Source organism: Pipistrellus kuhlii, unplaced genomic scaffold (genome assembly GCF_014108245.1).
Source record: "Pipistrellus kuhlii isolate mPipKuh1 unplaced genomic scaffold, mPipKuh1.p scaffold_m20_p_10, whole genome shotgun sequence".
Taxonomy (NCBI): Eukaryota; Metazoa; Chordata; class Mammalia; order Chiroptera; family Vespertilionidae; genus Pipistrellus; species Pipistrellus kuhlii.
This window is the reverse complement of record NW_023425405.1, coordinates 36992566-37019014: the sequence shown is the minus strand read 5'-3', so window position 1 is coordinate 37019014 and position 26449 is coordinate 36992566. Positions and strand designations below refer to the sequence as shown.

The 26449-nt window shown below is 40.6% G+C and overlaps 1 protein-coding gene across 14 annotated transcripts in view; it reads left to right on the top strand.

Moving 5' to 3' along the window:
• The window catches only part of PPP1R9A (protein phosphatase 1 regulatory subunit 9A), a 215690-nt gene extending 190398 nt beyond the window's left edge, over window positions 1–25292 (top strand). For 5 of the 14 annotated variants that reach the window (XM_036429369.2, XM_036429364.2, XM_036429370.2 and 2 more), the window contains 7 exons: window positions 5680–5767; window positions 5865–5954; window positions 13275–13473; window positions 15640–15759; window positions 16736–16759; window positions 17806–17988; window positions 19308–25292. In XM_036429369.2, coding sequence (XP_036285262.1) covers window positions 5680–5767; window positions 5865–5954; window positions 13275–13473; window positions 15640–15759; window positions 16736–16759; window positions 17806–17988; window positions 19308–19511 — 908 coding nt within the window. In that variant the 3' untranslated portion in view covers window positions 19512–25292. The remainder of the gene's footprint in view (window positions 1–5679; window positions 5768–5864; window positions 5955–13274; window positions 13474–15639; window positions 15760–16735; window positions 16760–17805; window positions 17989–19307) is intronic. The other 9 variants (XM_036429366.2, XM_036429371.2, XM_036429368.2 and 6 more) reach the window with 6 other exon arrangements.
• Window positions 25293–26449: the final 1157 nt, after the last annotated feature.

Genomic DNA, 26449 nt, shown 5'->3' with positions numbered 1-26449 from the left:
TGGAGAAATTGTCATTTAAATTAGATACCCATCAAATTGCCAAAACATTTCAAGAGTCCCACCAACCAGTGTCAGCAGTGATATGGGACACACTCCTACATTGCAGCTATGATTGCAAATCACGGCATTTTGAAAAGTCTAGACTCATTTATCTTGTATCAGATTCAAAATTGTAAGCTTTCTACAAATACGCAGTGAACATAGAAATAGAGTTGATTGTGGGAGCTCACTCTGTTTTGTAACTCTTGATAAGCAACATAGCTTTACTTCAGATATTTCTCCTGGTTTCCCTTCCTGGGCTTGTCAGTTGCTGGAATTATCTTCCATAGATTGGTCCTAAGTGCAGCTCTTCTAGAAATTTTGAGATAAAAATTAAATACTTAGGGAGGACAAAATGCTAGTGGAGGCAAGAGAAAATATGTCCAGCCCACTAATTCATCAAAAGTAGTTGTCAAGTTGTTGAAGGACTTGGACTGTAATTTGGCCTACTTCCAAAAGAATGAAAACCTTCAAAAGCTCTCATCAAGTCAGTGTTTTGAGAGTCAAGACTCTAAGTATTCTAAGTCAATAATGCATCCAGATTTAATCAAGTTCAGAGGGACTGATTCATGCTGTTCAACTTAGAAAGAACCATAATACTAATTTTTTAATTTACTTTGGGAGATAGAACTGAAATAATAACCAACATCATTCATATCTTTTGTACTCTCCTGATTGTTAGATTCATAAATCAAAATGAGCAAAAAATTAAAATTACCTGGATATATGTATGGAATATGCCCATTGGACTGGCTGACTGATGAATGCTTGTTTCACCAATCCTATAGCTCTTTCATGTCCCCCAGGGACTCAGCCTACCTAGTTCCCAAAATGGACCTTCGTATCATTAAAACATTAGAGAAATCACATGCTTCCAATTTTATGACATTTCAAGCTCCAACACAATATAGATTCACAGAGTAGGATCTAGCTTTGTTGTTTTCAAAACCCAATTTGGAGAATAGCATTGTGGAAAATCCTGGAGTTTCTTGTTCTATGAGACTAATTCACTATGCAGACCTAGGCAGCACAAAGGTGAAGTATGGTTAACTTGATTTTCCTCTGTATGTTTATATACGTGGTTCTTACAAGTCATTGGCTCACCAATAAATGAACTAGAAAGGACTCAAAAGTACAAACTAGTCTTCACGTTTACATTCTTGCCTACCATTCTAGGAAATTTCTAGTCCTTCTTCAGAGCCCAGCTTAAATCTTGCCTCCTTTCAGGGGTCCCTTTCCATTCCCAGGCAGAGGGAATTATTCTCTCCTCTATATCCCATAGAAATTTTCAGTTACTTCTGCTTCTATACCTTTGTATATGATGAGTGATCTAGTTGTCAAGTATAAGCCAAAGTTTTCTCATTCATCATGTTCTTCTTTGTATTTTTAGTCCCCCCAAAGGAGTAAGGCATATAATTGATGCATACTATGTGTCTTGGATGAATTAAGTATGTCTCTGCAGAAAACCAATGAAGGTCTTCTAGAACAGAGGTTATCACACCAAATCCAGCCTCCACTTGCCCTTATAAAATCTTCTGTGTATTACACTCCGTTTGGTGCTCTCTGCTTTCATGCCACAAGAGCAGAATTGAGCCGAAACCGGTTTGGCTCAGTGGTAGAGCGTGGGTCTGCGGGCTGAAAGTTCCCAGGTTCGATTCTAGTCAAGGGCATGTACCTTGGTTGCGGGCACATCCCCAGTAAGAGGTGTGCAGAAGGCAGCTGGTCAGTGTTTCTCTCTCATCGATGTTTCTAGCTCTCTATCCCTCTCCCTTCCTCTCTGTAAAAAATCAATATAATATATATTTTTTTTTAAAAGAGCAGAATTGAGTAGTTGTCACAGAGACAAGAGCCCACAAACCTATTTTTTTTTTTTTACAGAGAGAGCTTGCTATCCCCTAGTCTAGACATAAATTTCCTTCCACTGAACATTACCAGATAAACTCTGAAAGTGTCTTAGTCATTGATTACCCTTTATCTAGATTTTTAAACAGTAATATACCACTGCTTTTGGTCTGTCAATTTACTATAAAGTTAATGATTAAGTTATAGCTATATTGGATTGCAATTCCGAAAATAACTTGGTGGTGTGATTGAACACCTAATTGAAGTGAAAGGTTTCTAACTCAAGTCAATATTGCATTCGCAAGTCATCATTTTGTTGTGATATTTGTGGGATCTTAGTGGAAACTAAGATTTAAAAAAGTCTCATTGTAATTGGCTAAATGATAAATGTTTAATCCCATTTGAGTTAAAATTAGAGGAAGTAAAAGACTATTTCTAGAGATTTATAAAACAAGTTATATGATAATAGGAGGCATGAATATGTTGTCTTCATGCCTATTTTCTGAGTAATCTAATACTGAACTGCTGGTCTCTAGACTTATGTAGCAATAGACCTTTATTCAGACAAGGTTAAGTAGAGTAAATTAAACACTATCAGTTTTCTACTGTTGATACCTAGAGATTACTATTCTAATTTTACATGTGACTATTAGCACATTGCCAGATACAGAACATGCCTTCAGAAATATTTGTTGAATTAATGTCCTGGCAAGTAGAAATATTTTCAGGATTCATTTACTATTAACATATTGCATTAGGCCTTCATATATAATATTAAATTAATATATAATAATACATATTAAATTGTATCATTGCTCAGAAGAGGGCAATATAATATCCAGCTGAGATTGGCAAATAGGACGTTAAAAAAGAACATACAGTTAGAGTAACGACGGAGGAACTAAAAAAGCAGAAGGGTGGGTAAGGAAGGTATGTTGAGCAGGGAGAGATGGCATTGCCAGAGATAGGCACAAGTAAGCTGAATTTAAAGGAATGGTGCTGCCCCAGCCTGCCTGAAGCAGTTTGTCTATGTGTGCTAAGAGCGGTTGCACATAAAATTGAACCGTAGGTTCAGTCCACAGTTATAGAATTTAAATACCTTAGGTACCTTGCCTTACTAGGAAACCACAAGATGTTTGAGCAGAGGAATAAGAATGAAATACACTTGGTATGGGAAAGATGAGTTAGGAGAGACTCTGAGGGGATCTCCTCTAACTAAGGAGGAGCAGTGAAGATGCAAGAACCTTTGACACAGACGTTGACTAGACATAGAGGGGAGAAAGTGAGGGGTTCAAAACTTATCACAGGTTTTTAGCCTCAGAAAATACGGTTTTGTCTTTAATAGAAAATAGGAAATCAGAAATATTATGGGGGAAAGATGATCATCTCATTTTGTAATAGAGGAGATTGTACACTCAAGAGAGGAGCCAGGCCTCGGAGGTAATCAGGAGTCTTTTGCCCTAAGGTGGAGGAGAATGAAGTCCATAAAAGCCTCCATATTTTAGCTGTCAGGAGTTCTTTCAGTGCCTTTGGAAATGAGGACCAGGTCAGCAGACTTCTGATTGCTCAGGAAGGAAGTATTGGAGAGATTTCAAAAAGCCTAGTAGAATTTTACATACCGCTAAATAAACAAACAAAAGGTCACATTTCTATTTTTCCCCCCTGAAATCATAATGATCCAATGTTGCTTTTTATGTAGACTAGAGGTTCTGATGTTCATTAAAAGGTACTTGATTGATTTGAAATGGGAAAGTGTATTGTTACTTAATCTTGCCTCTTCAGTCTTTTGAAGGCATTCACATAAGTGTTCCGTGGAACACACTTTGGCAAATGTGTGAGATAATGATGTGAGGTTACCTAGCAGCAGGCTCTGTGATGGGTATAATCGGGCTTTTAGTCCCAAGAGGTCCAGTAACTGCAACTCTAATAGGTCACAAAGTGCATCCAAGTACATTGTCTCATCTGGTCCTCTCACCACTCGTTAAAACATTTCCCATCTCAGCTACCTCTGAGAAAATAATCAGGCAGTCTTCTTTTTAACTTTGCACAGTACTAGCCATTAAGAGTTACTTTAAGATTGATCTGGAAGGATCCAACACTTTCTTTTCTCTGGCTTCTCTTAGGAGAATTGAAATTCTGCTATTTTTTTTTTTTTTAATGTCCACTAGCAAAACCACCTCAGAAGGTATCTGTGCCATGTCCATGGATTTTCCTTGTGTCTGTGTCACATCTGTGGCTGATTAATTCAGTTACTCAAAGAGTAACGATGCAAATACTCATAATAAATATTTCAGGTTAGAAGTGGACTTGGACATGGATATATTTCTGACTCTTGTATTTTATCACGTACATTTCAAGGAATTATTGTAATCTGAGTGTCATTAACTAAAAATATGAAAAGTTCATTGAGAAGAACCCTTAGAATGTTTGCTAATATCCTGTGCTTCTTTAGAGCTTTGAACATAGACTCCTAAATGAGAACTGTGTGTTTTGTAAGGATGCATGTTAAGAAATTTCTCCTAAAATAAATAAAATAAACCTGCATGATTAATTGAACACATTCTTAGGAGGACTATTCTCTCGGTGCTCCATGCCAGGAAGTTGCTGGAAGTTTTTAAATTTTAAAGAAATAAAGATAGACAACAATAATTAGGGAGGAGTAGTTTCACACTCTCATATGCATTAATATTAAAGCACCCCTTGCTAATCATCTCAGATAACTGGATATGCTGAAAGATAATACTAAACAGCATCCTTTGCTAAATGGTTCCAGGTAGAGCCTTAGGAGTTTTCCACCTTGTCTAGAGTGGAATGAGTTGCACCAGTAAACTCTGTCTCCTACATTTAATATTGAACTCCATTCGCAGAGTCTCTCTCCACTGATTGGTTTTTGGCTTTATTTTGAGTGTGCGCATCCCCAGCAGCTGCTGCCATTCGGACTGCCAGCTTAACTCAGGGGGCAAAGGTCATTCAGCTCCAAACACCGAGGAGCACTTGGCATCTTCGCCATCACAGGAGGCCGGCCAAGTTATGCTCCAACCCAACTTCAAAGAGAGACCTTTCAAAGATATCAATGTCTTAGAGCTGAGCCCCTGTTTAAGAAAGTCTTCCCCATGTTCTGCCTTCCTCTGGCCCCAGACTGGCCACAGGCCATTGGACCGGAAGGGAAAGCTCTGCCTATCACTTTCTCCCTTAATCTCTCTTACTCTCAGGGGTGGCTTTCTGTACGGGATCCAAGAGATAAAGAGAACTAGATAGAACAAAAGGAAAGTTATGTTGGTCCCTGCTGTTAATGTAAGGGGTAACTTGATAGTGTTTATTCCTCCTTATTTTGTTCATTTCAATATTTTTTAATATATTTTATTGATTTTCTACAGAGAGGAAAGGAGAGAGATAGAGAGCTAGAACATTGATGAGATAGAAACATCGACCAGCTGCCTCCTGCACACCCCCTACCGGGGATATGCCCGCAACCAAGGTACATGCCCTTGACCGGAATCGAACCTGGGACCTTTCAGTCCGCAGACCGGTGCTCTACCACTGAGCCAAACCGGTTTCGGCCATTTCAATATTTTTGAAGCTAAAGCTCTTTGTCCTTGATCCATCAGGACAAATTCTAGCTTAACCGAATGTTCCTTAGCATAGCGACGTTTCCTAGATCTTTTTTTTAAAAAGCATCCATTATTTTCTTTTACAGTTAGAAATTGAGTCAGATCCCTTCAGAGATGCAATTACTTTTGACTCATAGCTTTACAAATAATAATAACTGATCTTTCTTTACGTATGTATATATTCTAGACGGTGCCAAAGGTCCCAAATCACTAAGGGCGTCCAGTTCATTGGCGGTGCAAGGAGGGAAAATTAAGCGGAAGTTTGTGGATCTGGGGTAAGCACTTCATGATGTGAAAGGCAAGCCCTTTGTAAAAGGAGGACTAAAAGAGAGCATGCCCGCTTTCCCTTTCTGAATGTGTCTGCCTTTATAGGGCACCATTGCGAAGGAACTCCAACAAGGGAAAGAAATGGAAAGAAAAAGAAAAAGAAGCCAGTAGGTTTTCTCCAAGTAGCAGGTACGGGTGAGTGATGGAGGACACAGGTTCATCTCTATAGCTAAACTCCCTGACCCACTCCCACTGTTCACCAAAATCAGTGGCCAGGATCTTCAGTGTACCTATAGTGAGATGAAAGAAAAATTCCACAATTTCTATGTCTTACTCCAACTAAAGCCTATACTGGGCCTTGGAATATCCATTGCCTCAATTGCAGAATTTTCACCAAATATTTAAGTACAGAATAATGATGCCAATTGGTAGTAAGTACCTATTGGCTTTCAAGACAGTTGAATTCCCACACATATAAGAATGATGACCGTCTCCTTCTGAAATCAGCTGTTCGTTGGTAGCCCTGTCAACTATGTGTACTGCACTGTAAAGACTTTCCTTTAGAGAAGTGGGCTTTTCGAAGCATGTTTTCAAATTTTCCCAGTTCCCTTCTGTGATAATTCATTCAAACTCAGCTCGGTAAAGCATAGAGCTCTGAAGTTCAACTGCCTGGGTTTGAATCAGAGCTCCCACCTTTTAAATCTTGGACAAGTTATTTAGCCTCTGTGTCTCCATTTTCCCATTTAGTGTAAGGCTTAAGTGAGTTTTCATGTAAACATTTAAAATGCTACCTGACACATAGAAGCTATTATAAAAATAATAATAAAGATAACAGTTTGCTGCTATTATTATTGTTTGCAAGTTACAGAGAAGTTTCACATTTATCATTGGTCATTACAATAAAACCTGGAGGGCTGATAATAACACCATACTTTACCGATGAAGGTGAAGCCTCTGTATCATTGAATTGATTACCCCAGGACTGTGCAATAGGCAATTGATGTCCATTAGCTGGGGCTTGTGTCTCCTGTCTAGGTTTCTTTCCAATACTTCCTGTCATCTTCAAGTACTTACGCATCTAATGGTTGTGTGTTTTTTTTTTAAATTACAGTTTATATTCAGTATTATTTTGTGTTAGTTTCAGGTATACAGCATAGTGGTTAGACAATCAGATACTTTCAAAGTGGTCCCCTCGATATTTTTAAGTGTCCAGATGTCTTTCCAATAATTCCTGTCATCTTCAAGTACTTACTCATTTAATGGTTGGTTTTTTAAAAATTACAGTTTATATTCAATATTATTTTGTGCTAGTTTCAGGTATACAGCATAGTAGTTAGACAATCTGATACTTTCAAAGTGGTCCCCTGATATTCAAGTGCCCATCTGGCACCATACTTAGTTATTACAATATTGACTATGTTGCCTAAGTTGTACTTTCATTCCCATGGCTATTCTGGAACTACCAATTTGTACTTCTCGGTCCCTTCACCTTTTCACCTAGCCCCACAAGTCTGACAACTGTCATTCTGTTTGGTGTCTAAGAGTCTATTTCTATTTTGTTTGTTCTTTTATTGTGCTCCTTGGATTCCACATATAAGTGAAATCATATGGTATTTGTCTTTCTCTGACTGACATATTTCTTTATGAAATTTGGGAATCATCTCAAAAGCACACAGTAAGAAAGATACAGGCAAAATGCTAAGAATAAAATACTATGAAATCATTGGGGGACCATTTGCCCATTTCCTAGGTTGTCCTCTGCTGTTTCTTGTTTTCCTTTTTTTTTTCTTTTTTTTTTTTCTTACTGGTATACCATGTGTGAGAAGTTGTACCTTCTCCCTGGGATTACAGAAGAATTGGGAGGGGGATGACAAGAGAGAGTTCCAAATTAATTATTTTTGTTGGTTGGATTTCCTTTATGCTGTAATATGGAGAAAGGGTAGAAAGTTTTGTTTGTAAGGGGGTCAACAATCACAGTTAAAATAAGACCATAATGCAACTCAAAAGAGACTTACTAACTTTGTGTGATTTTTGGAGAAATACAAAAGTCTACTTTGTGCCTTAAAGTTAAGAGTAGGAAACTATCCCATATGCTTAGAGGAAATAAAAGAAACAAGTAATGAACCTGTTTAAAGGAGAGAAGCTCAGACACCTCTGAGTTTCTCCCTTTCTTCTCTGGGCCTTTGAGGTGGTCACTCCCTCTCACTTTTGAAGCTAAAAGGGGCAGAACCACAGGCATTCGGCAGGCTTGAAAGGTTCTAGTGAATGTCATGGCAGTAGCCAGAGTATTACCACTTTGTATAAATTCCAGGTGAAAAGCAAGCACATCTGGATTCTGTTGGTGAGTGCTCACCTTATTCTAGGCCAGTGGTCGGCAAACTCATTAGTCAACAGAGCCAAATATCAACAGTACAGCGATTGACATTTCTTTTGAGAGCCAAATTTTTTAAACTTCTTCTAATGCGACTTCTTCAAAATAGACTCGCCCAGCCCATGGCATTTTTGGAAGAGCCACACTCAAGGGGGTAAAGAGTCGTATTTGGCTCGCTAGCAGCAGTTTGCCGACCACTGCTCTAGGCAAAACCTTGGGTGGCTGATGGCAGACTGTCATGTGCACACTGTCTCATCACAGCTAATGCCAGCTTTTGAACCAGCCAGACTTCCCTCTCGGCTGCCTGGCCAGCTCTGCAGCTTTACAACACTAGCCCTGCGGTCTCTGCTTCAGTCATCACAGGTGGTTCCATGTGTGCCAACGCTATAGAATAGTTTTAAATTAGGATCATCATTTTCAAATTATTTGTAATTACAGTAGAATTCTGACAACTGAAAGGAATTCACCTAATGAAAATAGTAGAATAGTGAAGAAGAGAGACTTTTTCTGTTTCAAAAAGGTAATTTTTTGAGCTATCACAGTAATTTGGTTAACACTAATCAAATCCAAATGGCAGCCTTTGTTCTTCTAAATAGATTGATAATGGGTCCAGAACCTTACAAAAGGTACTCCAGAAAGGACAATTACTGCCAGGTGGGAGCTTAGTGCAGCTGAGCTGGCTTCCTGGGACCCTGGAGGTAGATGGGTGTTGAGGACCCTTAGCCACAAGGTCGCACAGCAGCTGCAGGGAACTGGGAATAAATGCATCACTCTAGAGGGGTGTAGTGAGAAAGGAAGGGAGAGAGAGAGAGAGAAAGAAATGGTTCAGTTGCCTCCCATAAGCACCCTGGCCAGGGATTGTACCTACAACCTTAGGTATGTGCCCTAACTTACCTTGTATTCCAAGTTAAAACCAATCCCCTAAAATCACCATGGAGTGTTTACCTTAGCAATTTATTTTTGGGGTTCTCACCCCAGGTTAATCTAGTTCCAAGATGTATATAAATGAGTTCATTGTTCTATAGAGTTGTAAGCTAGAAACCATTTAATTGCCAGGAAACTTACTTTCCCACCTCATCACCCAACCCCAACTGATATTTTATTATTACCGAGACTTAATTCCTTCCAGTTCCTAACAATAAAATAATCAGAAATGTAGCTATGATTTGCTTCTATTTTTCCCCAAAATGACAATGAGCCATTAGTGTCCAAGCTGTGAAGGAAAACAGAGCACATAGCTAGAAACTCTTTTCAGATCCATTAAGAATTTATTTCCACTGATCTTGATTTTTCAAGGGGATTATGAAGGATGAATATAGAGTTAGTACCTTAGCCCCTAACCTGTCCTGAGAGTTAAAAAATGTTAAGAAAGGAAGGAGTAAGGGAAGGAGGTAAGAAGAATTCTACCTTATTCTTAATACATTTCTCCACCAAGTGCAACAGACTAAGAGTGGTCAGTAATAGAATAACTGTTACCAAAACTCCTGAGCTCTTTTTGTAGACTCAATAGTTCAATTTATCTGGAAGGAAATTGGCATTTATTTTACAAAGCATGTCTGGAAAGCTGATGGGTCTATGAGTTTAAAGTAGTGGAGAGTTCACTTTTTTAAGATGAACATTCTCTACTCAAGGTCCAAGCAAATGGAAGCATGCCTGTTCAGCTCTTTGTGGATACTGACAAACACATTGGGGTTGCATCAGTGTATGGAGGGGGTGTTAGAATCGAGGATACACAAATAAAGGAGGGGGATAGGATACAGCCTCAGAGGGGCACAGCCAGCCCTCCTGGAGAATTGGGAAATATTCTTCAGAAAACCCCAGAACCTGGTGGTTTATAGCTATGAGGACGTGGCCATCTCATTAGATGTGGGCTTGCATTGCTTTCTATGTGACTTTTCCTCTGTGTGTGCCTTCCATTGTCTTCATTGTCGGAGAAAGCCTCTGGATATCACTGAGGCTGAGCTTCCCTCCCCTCCTTCATCACACTCCCACTGTGGCCTCCAGGCCTGCTTCTGCACTGGATGGCTAGGTGCATCTGGAATGATCAGTCTTGGATATTTTCCTGGCAGTGAGGATTTTATGGAAGCGTTTAGATGTGGTCTTCAGATTTTGTTTGGAATGTTGCCTGGCCAGGATTTGAACTACCCAAAGTCCTTTCCAAATAAGTCATTAGAATGACAAAAATTAGGTACCAATAATCTTATTTCTTGCAAAGGTTAGTGGTTCTAAAAGGGTTGTTACAAAGGCAGTGCACTTGGGAATAGGAAAAGATAGTCTAGCTGTCTTTGATAATGGCCTATGTATAACTTAAAATAGTATTCATGTATCAAAGCACTACAATGCTTTATTTGAATTGTGGATGGAACATCTAACGAATTTCCCACATCATTTGATTGACTCAGAAATGTATAACCAAATAAGAAAAATAAATCCTATGCCCACTAATAAGAGCGTGAGACTGCTGAGGAAATAGTTTTATTTTAGAGCTTTTTCAGCATTTTTCACGGGATGTAGGGCCTAAGCTAAAAGACAAACCTCAGAAGTTAAATTCTGGATAGACAGTGAGATCTACAGAGAGAGCCAACTCCCCAATGTGCAGTTCCATTTTTAAGGAGTGTGGATGGGGAGAGGGGCCTTAGACCTCTCTATAGAGACAGTCCCAAGCTTGTGAAGCTGGAGATAACTTGTTTTATATCCCCCAGGATTTATATTTCTTTCCAAAGGCTGAGAACCCAAGATCCTTCTCAAGTTGAATTTGTTTACATTGAGGAGATAGGATTTCTCTCCCTTCTCAGAGGCGAGGCAGGAACAGCTGGCCCTCTTCTATATAACCGTCCAGATTCATATTTTTTAGATTTCTCAACTACAGTGTAGATCAAGTTTAGGACATCTGGTTCTCATTATGGAGAGAGAGAAAATTACGGTATGGGGAACCAGTGTAATAATTTTATGTAAGTAATAACCTATTCTGTTCCAAAAGCCTCATATTTGCATTTGGGATAATATTAATGAATATAGACATTAAAATTTTTAAGAGTTAGCTAAGATATGCCTTAAAGTAGATTCCGGGTCAACTCCTCCCATCTTTTCTCACAATTCTAATTCAGTTAGTCTGGGTGTCCAAGAATCTGCATTTGAACAGGTGCCCAAGTGATTCTTACCAGACTGTCCACGACCCAGGAGCAGAAAGCACTTCCACAGAAGACCTATGTGCCTCTGCTAGCAGGCCTTAGCAGTCTCCTGATGTTCAGTTATTGTACTCTCTCCTTCTCTTTTGATAAGAAGTAGGTGGGTTTAAGGATACAACATTGTTCTTAAGCTTTACAATGAAATTGAAGGTTGGCTCCTCTCTGGTCAGTCTTTCCCTGTTATTCTTGCAGATTCCTTTGGGATTTTGTTGTTGTTTTTGTTGTCATTTTAAGAAATATACCATTTAGCCCTGGCTGATGTGGCTCAGTTGGTTGGTCATGGTCCCATGCACTGAAAGGTTGCGATTTCAAATCCTGGTCAGGGCAAATCTAGGATTTTGGTCTCCATCCCTGGTAGGGAACATGCAGGAGGTAGCCAGTTGATGTTTTGCTGTCATATCAATGTTTCTCTTTTTCTTTCCCTCCCACTCTCTCCAAAAATCAACAAAAAAGAAATAAAAAATAAAAATTGAATGGCTCCCATTCACTAAGAAAAGAAAAAGAAAGAAATACACCATTTAAATCATCACCTTTTCTTGAACTTTAGTGTGGCCAACAGTTTTTCACCCCCAACCAGTATTCTTCCAAAACTTCACTGATTTTTCATTCTCTTTAATTATCATTCTTTCAATCCCCTTACATTTATACATTGCTGTACAGTTTATGTTTTTACATTTATTGTCCCATTTGATTCTCTCAATAATCTTTGGAAATGAACAGAAATTGTTAGGAGTTATACTATTTATGTAAATTTGAAACATGTAATATTTCCAAGTATTTTAAATGAGATGTGAGAAGATTGAAATTCAAGATCCATGTCCAACATTTGCTGTCTAGCTAAGGCGTTGTCACTTTTAAATGAAAGGAAATCTCCTTGTTGTCATGACATCAGCAGTTAACAAATTGTGGGCACTGCATCAAGGATCATTTGAACATTTTGAGAATGACCTCTTCCAAGATGCAGACACTACTGCCCATTCCTGCCTCAGTTCCTAAGAACTATTTTTCTCTAACCAAAACGTAAGTATAAATATGCAAGATATTAAGAAAAATATGCTTTCAAACGGTATTCTCAAAGGCCTTTGGATCCTTTGAATGTTAAACTATAATCCTATAGTATTCAAAGCACTTTTTACACATACTGTCTCATTTAATTCCTAACCACATATGAGATACATAAAACCTCCACCGTTCACAGGTAAGAAATAGAGGCTGAGTGAAGGCCCGTGGTTCAGGAAGTGGCAGACCTGACCTCCAAGCAGAGCATTATGACTTCAGGTCTGGTGTTCTTTCTATAAAAAGGCACAAAGATAATGATGCAAAACCAACGAAGTGTATGTTCTGCTTAACGTAGCCCAAGCCCTGAAATTCCCAGATTATCTAAGTATATCATATTCTTAAATTGAGACTCTTGGGAACCTGAGTTGAGAGGAGGCCAGGAAAGAATGCTCATCAGGAGCTGAAGTCACCAGCAGTGAGGCACTGATGTGTGTCCCCAACGGGGGGATGCTCTGATGACAGCAGCTTCTAAATGACACACTTCTCCCTCATGTTAATTTATCCACATCCACAGGCATTGGCAAAAGTAAGTGTACAGCTGTGAGTCCTTGAAACACAGGGTTTATTCTTGCATTACTATTTATTAATCACTATGTTATTTTTCCATACAAATAACTGTAGACCTAACTTTTTGCCCGTCCATGTATGTATTAGGCACATTTCCCATGGACATAGCAGTACAAAATGTCTGTCATTACAGAGTCCATTTAGACACAAAATAATAATAAATGTTCCAGTCAAAAATGGGGGGGGGGGGGAGGGAGGAGTATCTGTTGTGTAGGATAACTTCTCAAATTGCTACTTCAAACTGTGTTCAGAGCCCCGTCAGAGTCCAGTTCAGTCAGTTTCACATCTTCCCTTTCTCTGTCTAACACTCCAATTCTTTTCATGAAACAGGATCTTCAGAGGCAGGCTGGACCACTGGAAAGCGAAGCCCTCTGCTGCAGCGCCGGCTGCCCCTCGCTCACCTTGCATGCCTTTCTCCTGGTTTCAAGAGAGCCGAAAAGGATCCTATTCCTTCAGGAACCTGCCTTCACCTCCAAGTCCCCTCCAGCCTTCTCCTGAAACTCTAATTTCAGATAAAAAGGGGTCCAAGGTAGAAAACACTTGGATTAGAAATGCAAACGAGAAAACTCCAAATCTCTTCCTCCTCTTCAATCTCTGGGAAGCATTCTCAACCTGTGTGTATGCTCTGGATCCAAGAAACCAATGTGATAACACTGCAATAAACCGTGCATGATACTTCCTGTGTGGGGAACCGAAAGGCCCTTTAACCATCACCTTCTTTAATACTGGTCTCTGCTAGATTGTGTGTTAATCTTCGATTTGCCTGTCTTTTTCACATATTGCTATTTAATCTCTGTTTGACAGTGAAACCATGCTGGGAAAGATGAGTTTGAATCACGGCACAGTGTGATAGATCTGTTTACCAAGCATTCCAGTTTAAATTACATTACCAAACTATTTTTGCTGCGCTCGTCAAGATTTACTGGAAAACAGATAAATTTGGGCATGGATATGTGTTCAGTACATCTAAATGAAACTCTCTAAAACAAACCAATGCTGACATAGCACCCTTATTTCTTCTCTTAAATCAAGCTTCCATGTCGAACAGCTGTTGTAATTCTGTCACGAAAGTTCTTTAACTTGAGCAGAATTAGGAAGTCTGTGCATGGATGCTACTTGTTTTTAAATGCATGATGGTTATTTCCAGCATGAAACTGCAAACCTTACCTAACCTTACCTAATTTTATTGAAACACATGCAGTGGCTAACTTTCACATGTTGTGTGGTCTCCTTTTATCTGTGTTCACTTTTCTTTCTCAAACAGACACATGGGGTTCAAGTTACTCGAATTTAATTCTTTTCTTGTGGTCAACAGCTCACAGGGTTTTGATGGGTTTGGGGGTTGTGTTTCCACTGACTGTGCCAAATGGTAATGCTCTGTGTCGAATGCCTCTGCCTAAATGCTCTCCTAGCCCAGCTCCGTGCTCTGATTCAGTCTCATCTGAGCATCCAGCAAACCCTGCAGTCTGTTTGGTAACTGAGCTCTCTGGCCTCTGGCATGGCATTTATTCCTGACAGCCAGCTAACCCGGTACGAGAGGACCTAATGGAAAACTGGCAGTCCAATCTCTAAGGCAGTGGGATAGGAAACAGATGGGGTTTGGCCAAGTTCTTAAGAATCCCTGGGAAGCCAAAGCCAGTTTGGCTCAGTGGTGGAGTGTCAGTCTACAGACTGAAAGGTCCCGGGTTCGATTCCGGGCAAGGGCATGTATTATACATTGGTTGCGGGCACATCCCCAGTGGGGGGTGTGCAAGAGGCAGCTGGTCGATGTTTCTCTCTCATCGACGTTTCTGGCTCTTTATCTCTCTCCCTTCCTCTCTGTAAAAAATCAATAAAATATATTTTTTTTAAAAAGAATCCCTGAGAAGCAACTAGAAAAGAAGTTTTGACAGCAATAGACCACTTTGGCCTTGAAGCATTTTCAGCATTGGGTCTGCTATATCTCAGTGTTGTTTAAATAGTTCTACTGTTATCTTACACTGGAGAGACTCCAGGTGTGGCTTAAAATGTTTTCACTAAGGCAGCTCTGAAGTCATTATGAATGTATTTGATTTTAATATCCACTGAACATTTTAATGAGGTTCTGGGGAAGTTTTCTTCCGACCCCCAGGTAACTATTTGGGAACGTGTGTCTGTACGTAGCGCTGCCACGTGAAAGCTGTACCTGAGCAGGGAGGTTGTGACCTCCCCCAGAACCCATGGTCTTTGAAGGTCACATCCTGAAGAGGATCTGCCATCCCCCACAGCATTTATCACAGCTAGCGGGGACCTTCCGGGGTGCTCGGCTACCTTTCTAATATGGATTGCCATCTGTTCCTAATCACTCAGGCTCTCCACACCACCTTGTATTTTTTTTACTTACACTGTGGCTCATCACCATTAGGGTCAAAGAAGATAGGCTCATTAATATCACTCCTCTGAGCAGTCGCAGAGGATAATGAATGCTGCACCCTTGAAGAGAGACTGCAGAGTCATTACTCCAAAACACCTATCCTCTCCCCCCGGCGGAGAAGCGCTCAGAGCTCCCCATTCACCGCAGGCGCAGTGTCTGACACTGCCCGGCCGAAGGTCATCACCGGCCCCAAAGTCAACTTCTAAGATTACTTCAAAGTTACCGTCTTAGAGCTCGCAAACACACCTACCTTGGGTTCCTTCTCGCTGCCCTTTTAACACTGAGCTTCATTTATTGTTACAGAACTTTACCTTCAACGATGACTTCAGTCCCAGTAGCACCAGCTCGGCAGACCTGAGCGGCCTGGGAGCGGAGCCCAGAACCCCGGGGCTCTCTCAGTCCCTGGCGCTGTCGTCAGATGAGGTATGCTCATGTCCCTCACAGAACTGCTCTCCCAGGCGTACGTGCTACCCGTGAGCTGTCACAGGGCAATGTGTCTGAGGTAGACTTTGCATGGTAGATCACTGGAACCATGATCTCTGCTAGGATATTGGTGTCTCCCTCTCTGTCTCAACATGAAAGCTAACTGTTGTTTCGGAGACCCTCAGAGCCATCCCTCACTGTATACTATATCTTAGGCCTTTCTCTGACTCCAGTGCGATGCCTCTCAGCAATGGTGTGGGGACGGGAGGCTGGGCACTGGAGAGCAAAAGTGGGGAACAGCTCAGAAATCTCACGGCATTCACCAATTAGCCCTTGCTTTTCTCCCTCATCTTTCCCATCATCACCCCCACCCGAAGAATCTGATATTTCTTCTGAGTTGGGTGTGGCCCATGATTAAGATTCACTGCAGTGAAAAGGGGAGAGATACAATTCTGAGAAGGAAGGACAACTATGTAAGACCACTGATTTAGATGAGGGGGGTCAAAGTATATATTTATAAGACCACTGATTTAGATGCGGGGGTCAAAGTATATATTTATCTCCTGAGCATTCTTAGGAATGCTCCTGAGATAAATACATACAAGAGAGGCAGGAAATTACACTAGTGATGGACTTAGTACCCCAAGGGATAAGGTGAAGAAAGAAATACCAGAAATATGCCACAATACTTTTAAATGTTCTTTTACATATCTCTAATGTCTTATTGGGGTGAAAGGGAGGGTGGGAGGGAGGCATTATAAGTAAAAGATAGTTTTGCTCTAAATATGTGTTCTTAGTTATTTCTTTCTAACATGTTGTTTTGTTTTGTAAAACATTTTTTCTCTCTTAAACTCTTTTGCCCATATTCTTCAGGCTCGACATGACTTTAATTTTCTAAGACTTTGTACTGTATATATTGTGTGTCCTGTTTGTATAACATGTTTCTCTTTGATTCCTTTGTTGCTCCCTCGCTCAGAGCCTGGATATGATAGATGACGAGGTGAGCTTTCAATGGGCTGTACGGTGGTTTTTGTTATTTTGTTTGAACCTTTTCTCTCTTTGCAGATGATTGAAAACTCAAACAAAACAAGAGTGCTTTTCTCTGCAGTGGGGGTGGGGTGTTCCTTGTGTTATGTAGTTTCACTCTGCCCTGGTCTGTGTCTCAGTTTAAAAGATATTCCTGAGTCAAGAGGACCTCCAGATCCCACCTCCAGAGTCCCATGATGTGTCCCCATCACCATTACCTGATTGACCCAGCTCCCTCTGTTTCGCCTCCTTTGCCTTCATCTCGGCTTACCCATCATCCCCTCTTCTGTCCTCCGCCCGTCACTGAGGTGGCTTCTGTCTCTCCTCCCAGACCCATCATCGCCTCATCGCCTCTCAGCGTAGTGGTTCCAGGAACCAGCCTGCCCTTTGCACTGTTAAAAGTAATAAATAGTCTGCACTGGGCAGATCTGTGGGTGTTCAGAGCCTCAGTTTCCTCGTTTACTAAAAGTAATTATGGATTCCTCCTGCCCCACTGCCCTCACGGATTTGCTTGCCGTGCAAATGAAATAATGGCTGTGAAATTTCCCCCTAAAAATACCTGAGGGCTCAATGCTCTCCTCTTCTAAGTGAAAGATGCCACAGTACTTTTAAATGTGTTTTTACGTATCTCTACTGTCCTAGCAGAGGAGAAATGCAGAGGGATGGATTGTCTATAGGGATTAATGATATATTTGTTTTCTGCATCTGATAATCCTTCCAAAGTGTTTTCATGTAAAAGCTTGCAACATTAGAGTGGATTTGTCAATATTAAACTTACTGCATTGAAAATGCTGTTTTATTTAGGGGAGTTTTTAGATTTCCAAGCATCTAAAAACATGTAGGTAGTAAATGTGTGTGTGCATTACATACACAGCAAGACCCATTAGCTTATCATTCTATGGTTTAGAAATAAAGATGGCTCTAGTAGGCAAGACATTCCCTTGGATAGATAGCGCAATATGCCATGCTGAGCCACAGTACTTCAGCCCTTTAACAACACTGCATGACATTCCTACTCAGATCCTTGATGACGGACAGTCTCCCAAGCACAGTCAGTGTCAGAATCGGGCCGTTCAGGAGTGGAGTGTGCAGCAGGTTTCTCACTGGCTCATGAGCCTAAATCTGGAGCAGTATGTATCTGAATTCAGTGCCCAAAACATCACTGGAGAGCAACTCCTGCAGTTGGATGGAAATAAACTGAAGGTAAAGAATTATATCTGTCTGTGTTAGGTTACCAAGCATAATTTGTATTGCTCATAGCACCTAAAATGTTTTCATTAAATGAGAGCATTCTCCCTATGGGAGAGGTAATTCTTATCAACCGTCAGCAGAAAGGACGGTGGATTGTTTGAATAGTAAACAAAGTTTCAGAAAGTCATTAGGGGATCTAACTAGTAGGCTGCTGAGTAGGAGAGGGAGGGACTCCATTGCTTCCGCCTAGCAACACATGGCCCATGTATTAACTCTACTTACTTCTATGTAGTATGAGTTTTAATAATGGCCAATGTGGGCTCTTTCATCACGTAAGAGTTAAAACCCAAATCCATTAACCTTCCCCTTCTTCGTGTCTCCTCTCCATCCTGACTCGTCCCTGCACACCAGGGACTGCTCCAAAACCGGGATGATGTTTTCCCCAGAACTTTCTTCCCCAAATACGTGCGGCAGTGTCTCCCCTCCCCCTCCATCGCTCTCTCATGTCCACCTGTCCAGTCCATCTCTTTAGAAGCTGAGGTGGCACCCATCCCTGCTGAGAAAGGGCGAAAGGAGCTTACAGCCGGCTTTCCACCCCTGACCTCAGCCCCTGCTGGGAGGACAGGCAGATGAGTATTGCGTGACAATCTTGAAAAGGGTAGAGATCAATGAATAGCTTGTAAATATGAAGGTCCATTGACAAGGTTGTCCCCTTGGGGAGATGGATGCATCCCGCTGTTGATGCTGAAGGTCATAAAGCATTTAATATACTATGCAACCAACTCCCTTTATTCTGAATTCCAAGCTAATTTGAGCATCCTTCTCGTTATAATCAGGCTTCCTTTTAGGTCTGCCTACAGGGAGCCCATGGCTAGTCTGCTGCCTTGAGCATTCTGGTGCTGAATACACTGTGGGTCCTCACTGTCAATGCGTACATTGGCAGAAAGGAAGCCATGTTGATTCTTCCTGCACTTCTGGGAGCACCCCCTGTGGGCAGCAGGGGCCCACTCCTATCTTTTTCCTGTAAATGTCTACAACCTGCAGGTTGTAGAAGCAGAATTGTGACCTTTTTTCATTCATTCACCCTTTAATTACCAATATGGAAAGCATGACTTAGCGAGGTTCAGGGCATACTGTGCTAGGGATTTCAAAGAACAAAAGAAAAAAATAAAGCTTGTAAATTTTTGGCAAATGTAATCAGCTCTTCTTTAGTTTTCACCACAATTGTGGTTCAATTAATTTTTGAGTTAGAACATATTGTGATATCAGCCTCAGCATAAGCAGAGAGGTCATTGGTTTTCAGATTCAGTTTGCTTATATTTCCTTCCCAGGCTCTTGGAATGGCATCATCGCAGGACCGAGCAATGGTCAAAAAAAAGCTCAAGGAAATGAAGATGTCTCTAGAGAAGGCTCGGAAGGCTCAAGAGAAAATGGAGAAGCAGAGAGAGAAGCTGAGGAGGAAGGAACAAGAGCAGATGCAGAGGAAATCTAGGAAGTCAGAAAAGATGGCAGTAGAGGGTGCTGGGGAGCAGTAACACACCTCTTCTAGGCGGGTTGCTCCAAGAGAGGGCCCACCTCTTCCTGCCCCTCTCTCCTCTAGGGGAATGAAGAGGAAACTGAGTGCTGTAGGCAGATTCTGGAACCCGGTGTTGAATACCTGCATTTTCTGTGATAATAGAATTCTCTTCATTTAACCTACTCAAATAATCCCAAGCCACCTTTAGTTTATTAACAAACCAAGGAGCTCATTTGTGCAAGATGCAAAGCAGCTATGTTTCCCGCTTCTCTGGCTTACCAGCAGCTTGTATTGTGTTGGGTAGGTGTGTGTCTTGCTTGGAAAACCAGCATGGCAGTGCCCAGTGAGAGCATGACCCACCCTGGTGGTGTTAAATGGAGTGCCATGGACCTCCAGCATGGGGTCCTGACCCTGGGTGTTTGTGTATGCCTACATGGCTTGAGAGCGCCCTCCTGCCATGAGATCTGGGCTGCAGGATCCTCTCCAAAGTGGGAGAAAGGTCCCCCTTGTTTCTGTGTCTGCACAGTGAGCAACCCCACCGTGGAAACGTGTGTGTGCTCCGCCCCAGAATCACCTCCCGTAGCAGTAGGTGAGCACACTATTCTGCTTGCTGAGCACCTGAAGGAGAGAAAAGAATTCTAGTAGGGGTTAACTCCAGAAGGAAGCAAAAGCCTTAAGAATGTGAATGTGGCATTACCTTGGGATTCTGGGGATAATATTTATCTTCCAGACTTAGCCATACAAAGGAAAAATCTGACGTTAATGCAGCCAGGGGATATTGGGATCTGTTGTTTCCTTTGCTGCTGCAGCGTCTCAGTTTGTCCGCAGCACTGACACACACAACAAAATTCCTTTTCCCCAACAAATTGAACAGGAAATTGGTTTTCAAGGAAACCAACATTTTCAGGTTTCCTCTCCCGGGGAACATTCTGGATAGTCTGCAGCCCGATGATGACACAGTCAGGAACTCGTCACATATTTTCTACTCAAGATTTCCCAAGTGGACTTGGCTAGTATTTTAACAAATGTACATTTAAAACAATAGAAATACCAGTTTAAGAACATTTAGATGTAAGTAACAGGCAACTAGAGAAGCAATTTTACTGAGCACACAGAATGTCCTTATAAGGGTGAGCTGTCCGTTATGTTTAGAGATGCTCTGAATGGTTTTTCTGAGCCATTCTCTTCCTTTCTTTAGGGGTCTTCATTTAATGTTAAAGTTTAAGATGGTACCCATAATACAGTCTAGTGGTGAAGCTCATATTTTAAAGCCAGTATTACAGATTTCAACATTTCATCAAACTAATTCAAATGCCAGGGACTAAGGCAGAAGGAGGAGAAATGAACTCATCTTGAGAAATTTCAAATAATGGATCTTTTTGTTGATGTTGTTGTTTTGCTTCTTATGTTTATGCATCTGGTTCTGTTTGCTGCACTGGCCCCTAAAAATGAGGTCACCCACTTTCCAGGGGGTGGGTTCCAGAACCAGAGTTGAGAGCAGACTCATTCTTGGACAAGTATTTTACTTCCTTTTCTGCGTAGAGTCTCAGTCCATATCTTGCGCTGGAGATGTATATACACAAAGCTTGGGGGGCTTTTGGAGGTTATACAGGTAACAGATCACGTAAAGGGCTCCAGCCCTTATAGCTCTATCTCGGATTTTGAGCATTGTGTTTTGCTTGTTTCTGTTTTCTGCTTGACTGCATATGGGGAAATCTGGAATAATCTAAACTAGAAATACACAATTCAGTTCTTTCCCGAAGGCCTGCCTCCCTTTTAGTGACAGAGTATTGCCTGTTGGGCTCCAGTGCTTCTGTCACTAGCTATAGATCATTTGCTGTGTTTTACAGTTATCCGTCACTATGTATATTTTCCCTGTCTGTCTTCATTTTGGGGTATGATAATGAAGCCGCCATACTGGATATTCTATTAATATTTTGAGATGTGTGGTGCTTTGCTATTTATTAATACCATGAGAAACAAGGAACCACTATGACTGAACTATCAATTCCAGCAAATCCTTTCTGATACTAAAAGACTAAATTAGTCAAAATGTGGTAATATTAGTGCTTGCTATTATACATGTTTGCCATCTTTGAAAAAAAAGTGATCTGGATCACACTGGAAATTTCACTGTATTCATTTTAAGAATGAAAATGGAAGGATGATTATCTTATGTTTACACTTTGGTAATATTTGAAAATGGATGTAAATACTGGAAATATCTGTAAGTCTCAGTCTCTGCACATAATTTATGATCTATTATATTGCATTTCCTTAGTCTTCAAATATTGTTCTTTGTTTTCAGTTTATTTGTATACTTCCAATGTTTAGATTAATGACCAGCTGATAATATTATTAATCAGATTCTTTTTCTTCAAATCATTTCATTTGTGTTATAACTGTTTTGATTTTTAACTTAAATTATAGTAATTTTCATCTGAATTTTTGTTAATTTTTTAACATTACTACTTAAAACTGCTGAAATTATAAGAGGCACTTGATTTGATTGTCCAGCAAAGGATAAACTGTAACTGACTGGTGAAAAGGCATGAAAACAGAGTGAAGGGCCTCAGGACTTGGGAGCATTTTGTTTTCCTACTATTTTTGTTTTGTTTTGTTTTTTTGTTGTTGTTATCAACTCTAGTGCATGATGCCTAAGTGAGGTACCAGTGCCGTATGCAATTCCTGCTCTAATGCTAGTGGTTTTTAGTATCCTTGCAATTTAACACAGAAATGTTGCTTCATGAACCTTTAAAGCTTGGCGGTTTTTTTCTTTATTAGAAAATGAACAAAAAGAGAATATCTGGTATATTCTCTAAACGACAGCTCTATATGACTCTGGCAATAGCCAAAAGTGTTTGGGAATATAGGCAGTGCTTTGGGGGACAGGGTGTGTGTGGTGAGGAGTGTCTAGGTCAGGATTTTCCATTGAAGGACTTCAGTTTTGTAACAGAATTACCTTCTTTAAGTCCATCTCCCTTAAACTAACTCCAGTTCATGTAATGGTTTTCTCATCCTCGTTCATATTCTCTCTCTCTCTCTCCCTCCCTCTCTCCCTGAATCAGAAGTTAACTATGCTGTCTTTCTTTAGCTGTGAGTTGATGAATTTCCCACCCTCAACATCACATAAGCATCATCTTTAACTCCAGCGCTAATGCCAACCTCAGCTTTTAAGAGGGAGGCAATGGGAACACCTGCCTGGTGCTCCTGTTATCCTTGGAAACCAAGTGGCAAGAGGAAGTGAGGACCCAAATTAACCCTCGCCACTGCCTGTTATTCTGCAGTCATCTCTACTCTGAAATCTTAAGATGTCCAAGGCCGGGTTACAAATATAATCACAGATTGTTTGACTTTAAATGGCCCTATGGTTTTTGCTCAAGACAAATAATTCTCATCTAGGTTCTTTGTGTCATTGAATTAGCATGCGCTTTGAAATACATTTTAAAAGGTAAATTTTGCATTTATATGGATATTCTAATTCGTTTAAAAAAGTGTTCAAAGTTTATGTAGACAGGCCTAAAGAGAGAAAACCATGTGTTTAACAGTGGGATTTAAGGAGATTCTTAAGAGAGGTGTCTTAACGATTTTTAAAGAAGTAACTACACTTTGAATGTGTGGTAGCCCCCTCATTACACTGAGATATTTAAGAATTACCAAATTCCATCTGAGTAACTGAATGCAGCATCCCGAGAGAGACAGCAGCACCGGGGTTCATGTCACCTCCTTAAGTCCTGAGTGGCTTCTGAATTTTCAGATTTGATCAAGGATCTGCCTGTAAACTCTTCTGAAACCTTGAAGCCTTGAAGGATGAGGGAAATGAAATGTCCATATTTTCTACTACAATTGTTTTCATGATGATGATGGGGTGGGAAGTAAATTTCTAAAAGAAAACAGGGTTGTAAGAAATATGAATGTGGTTGCTGCAATTGACTCCTGAAAAACAGTCCTAGTCTGCAGGCAGATTTTATTTATGTTTTCCTTAGTTATTTAAAGTCTCAGGAAACTGAATCTTGATCCATAACACTGCGGGGGGGGGGGGGGGGGGGGTGTAGGAGGGAGAATAACACCAGGACTACACCAGTAGTATTTGCATAACAAAGTAGCAGTGTAGAACAGACCCAACCAAGAAGCCTGAAGGCAAAGAAGAAGCCTACAGGATCCATGTCCCCCTGGGAAATGAAGCCTGGCCTTCTCACCAGTGGTGAACAGAGGATCCTTACATGACGTGTTGAGGGAACGATTCTTACTTGAAGGCTCACATACATAAGTGTGTGGACCAAGTACAGCACGTGACTCACTTCCAAATCTACAGAGTGGGGAAGTCAAGAAACAGGATGCTTTCCCATCCTTGGCCCTACCCCAACCTTTAGCGCTTAAGATTGAAGACTGAGTAAGAGGCAAGGGATAAGGGAACAAGAGGCAACTTCTCAATATTGTGCATGCCACTTGTGTAGCTATTCAGACTACATATGTGTGAATATCTCTCTCATCTCGCGCACACATCCCGCAATGACGTGGCATTAAAATAGATGCTGTCTTTGGAACTTAGTGTTGTCAGTTAGAACCCCAGCAGTAATCATAGCCTTATTGCCACTTTTTGTGTTGTGTATACATTGAATGGCTCATAAGATTTTAAGAGATTATTTTAATGTATTTCTTCTACTAAATGCACTTAATCCTATATGTCTATATATTTTGGTAAAATTGGTTTATTAGAAACTTGGTATTTTAGTAAGCTAAACTTTTCCTCAAATGTTTGATTAATGCTTTGATGTCGAGATTGCACATCGCTGAGTTGCAACTCAGAAGTTTCTGCCACTTCAGGCATTTTCAACTGCAGACCGCAGTGTCCTTTGCTAAAAATTGCACTGCGTGTTCTTGTGCATTTGCTCATGCTCTAATATGACACTTTTGGTAGCTGTGATATATAAGCCACTAACTCCTGGCTCTCTGATGGCAGCATTGTCATTCCGTGACCATTTATTTCCTCTTCTGCTGAGTGGTAGCCTGGTTAGGTCATTGCCAAATGAACATGAGTGTGAGCGTGTTGTTGGAAGGTGTATACTTCTAGTTCTCTGGCTGTTTTTTAGACAACCCAGGTTCTCTGTTAAGGATTTCATCTTTCATCTGTGAAAGAACAATTCGCCAAAGATAGTTAAATTAAAAAGTGGGAATTAAGAAGCACTCCGGCTAGAAAACACCTCCCAACAGCATCAGACTTCATTAGTGCTTAGTGAAATCTCTTAAATATTTATGTGTATGTTTTCCTTAATATTATTTATGGTCATCACTACTGCTTTTGTATTTTTTAATGGTGTTACAATGGAACCACAAGTATACATGCTGCATATGACTAACAAACTGGCCGGCTGAAAAAATGAAAAAAGAGAGAGAATGATTTAAGTACCATTGTAAGAAATTGGTTTGTTTTCATCTTTCTTTAAAGGGGGGTAAAAAGTTGTTTGAAAGTCATTTTAAGTCCAATAAATATGGATAGCATGTTATCTGAATCTTGATTTGTACCTTTCGGTGTCCAATCATTTGCATGGAAGAGACAATAGTGCCACGTCCGAATTGTTCTCTGTGCTTGGTTAATATGTATTTCTCTAGATTGTTCCATTTCAAATGGCATTTCTTACTCTTTGATTTTCAGAGGCATTTGAAGCAAGATATTCCTTGTTTTCTGACCAATCTAAAAATACGTGTGATTAAGTTTAATTTGTTAGTGTAAATAAGTTTCTTGCCAATGAGTATTATTGTTGTTAGACAACGAATGCAATAAAAAGAGTAATACTGAGATCTGTTGACGTCATTGTTTTTTCCTTTCCCATTTTCACCTTGACTGGGTAAACCTGAATTAACTGTCAAAATGCATCTATCAATCAAGAGCAAAGTGCACATTTCCATGGAAATGAAGCTGAAAATACATTTAGGCCCTGCTGAAGTGTAAATGGGCAGCAGGAATTATGTTGAAAGCACAGTTATGGAACTGGGCATAAAGTTAAAGATCTCAGCTTCCACTAGAACTTCCCTCGCCCATCTCCTGGTTCCCATTGTGGCTTCACCATCACCGTTTCTGATACTTGCCAGCCAGGAAAAGGTCGGTGACAAATCCGTAAGCAGTTGGCCTCACGCAGTCACACAGCATGGTGTGGGGAGCTAAGAATCAGACCATCCCATAGTATGGGGCTTTTCTCAAGAATTTTACTTCCAAAGCTTTAAATGGTGAAAAGTCGAATATATCAAATGAAGGGTATTTCTCTCTTTCACACATACGTGCACTCCCTAATTTATCTGTGACTAAACCTTTGGCAGTGCAAAAAATGTAGAGGAAAGCACCAGAATACATGAATTCAACTGTTCACCCTGGAGCATGTTCAATTCCAAACCAAGGGAAAGCTTGTGTCCCTTTCTGAATGATCTTTCATGGAAGCTGTTAAATTGGATCGCTTTCTCTTGGGAGAGGGGAGTGGCCAGGGGACAGAATTTGCTTGTTTTGTTAAAAACGAGAGAACAGACTATGGTCATTTTATTGATATCAAGTGATTCTCTTTAAAGAAAATATGTGGTTGCCCAGCTGGCATGCGTCAGTGGCTGAGGGTAGACCTGTGAACCAGGAGGTCAGTTTGATTCCTGGTCGGGAAACATGTCCAGGTTGAGTGCTTGATCCCCAGTAGGGGGCGTGCAGGAGGCAGCCAATCAATGATTCTCATTATTGATGTTTCTATATCTCCCTCTCCAACCTTCTTTGGAATCAATAAAATTATTTCTTTTAAAAATAAATAAAGGAAATATGTAGCTGTTTTCAACCTAAGCACCACAGCTATTGATCATTTCCAAACAATAGTTCAGAGACTCACCCTCGAGGGCTGTGAACAGCATCACAAACCAGCTCTCTCTCATATAGGGCACATGGCGTCATGCCCACGGAAATTGACTAAAAATAACTTTTAT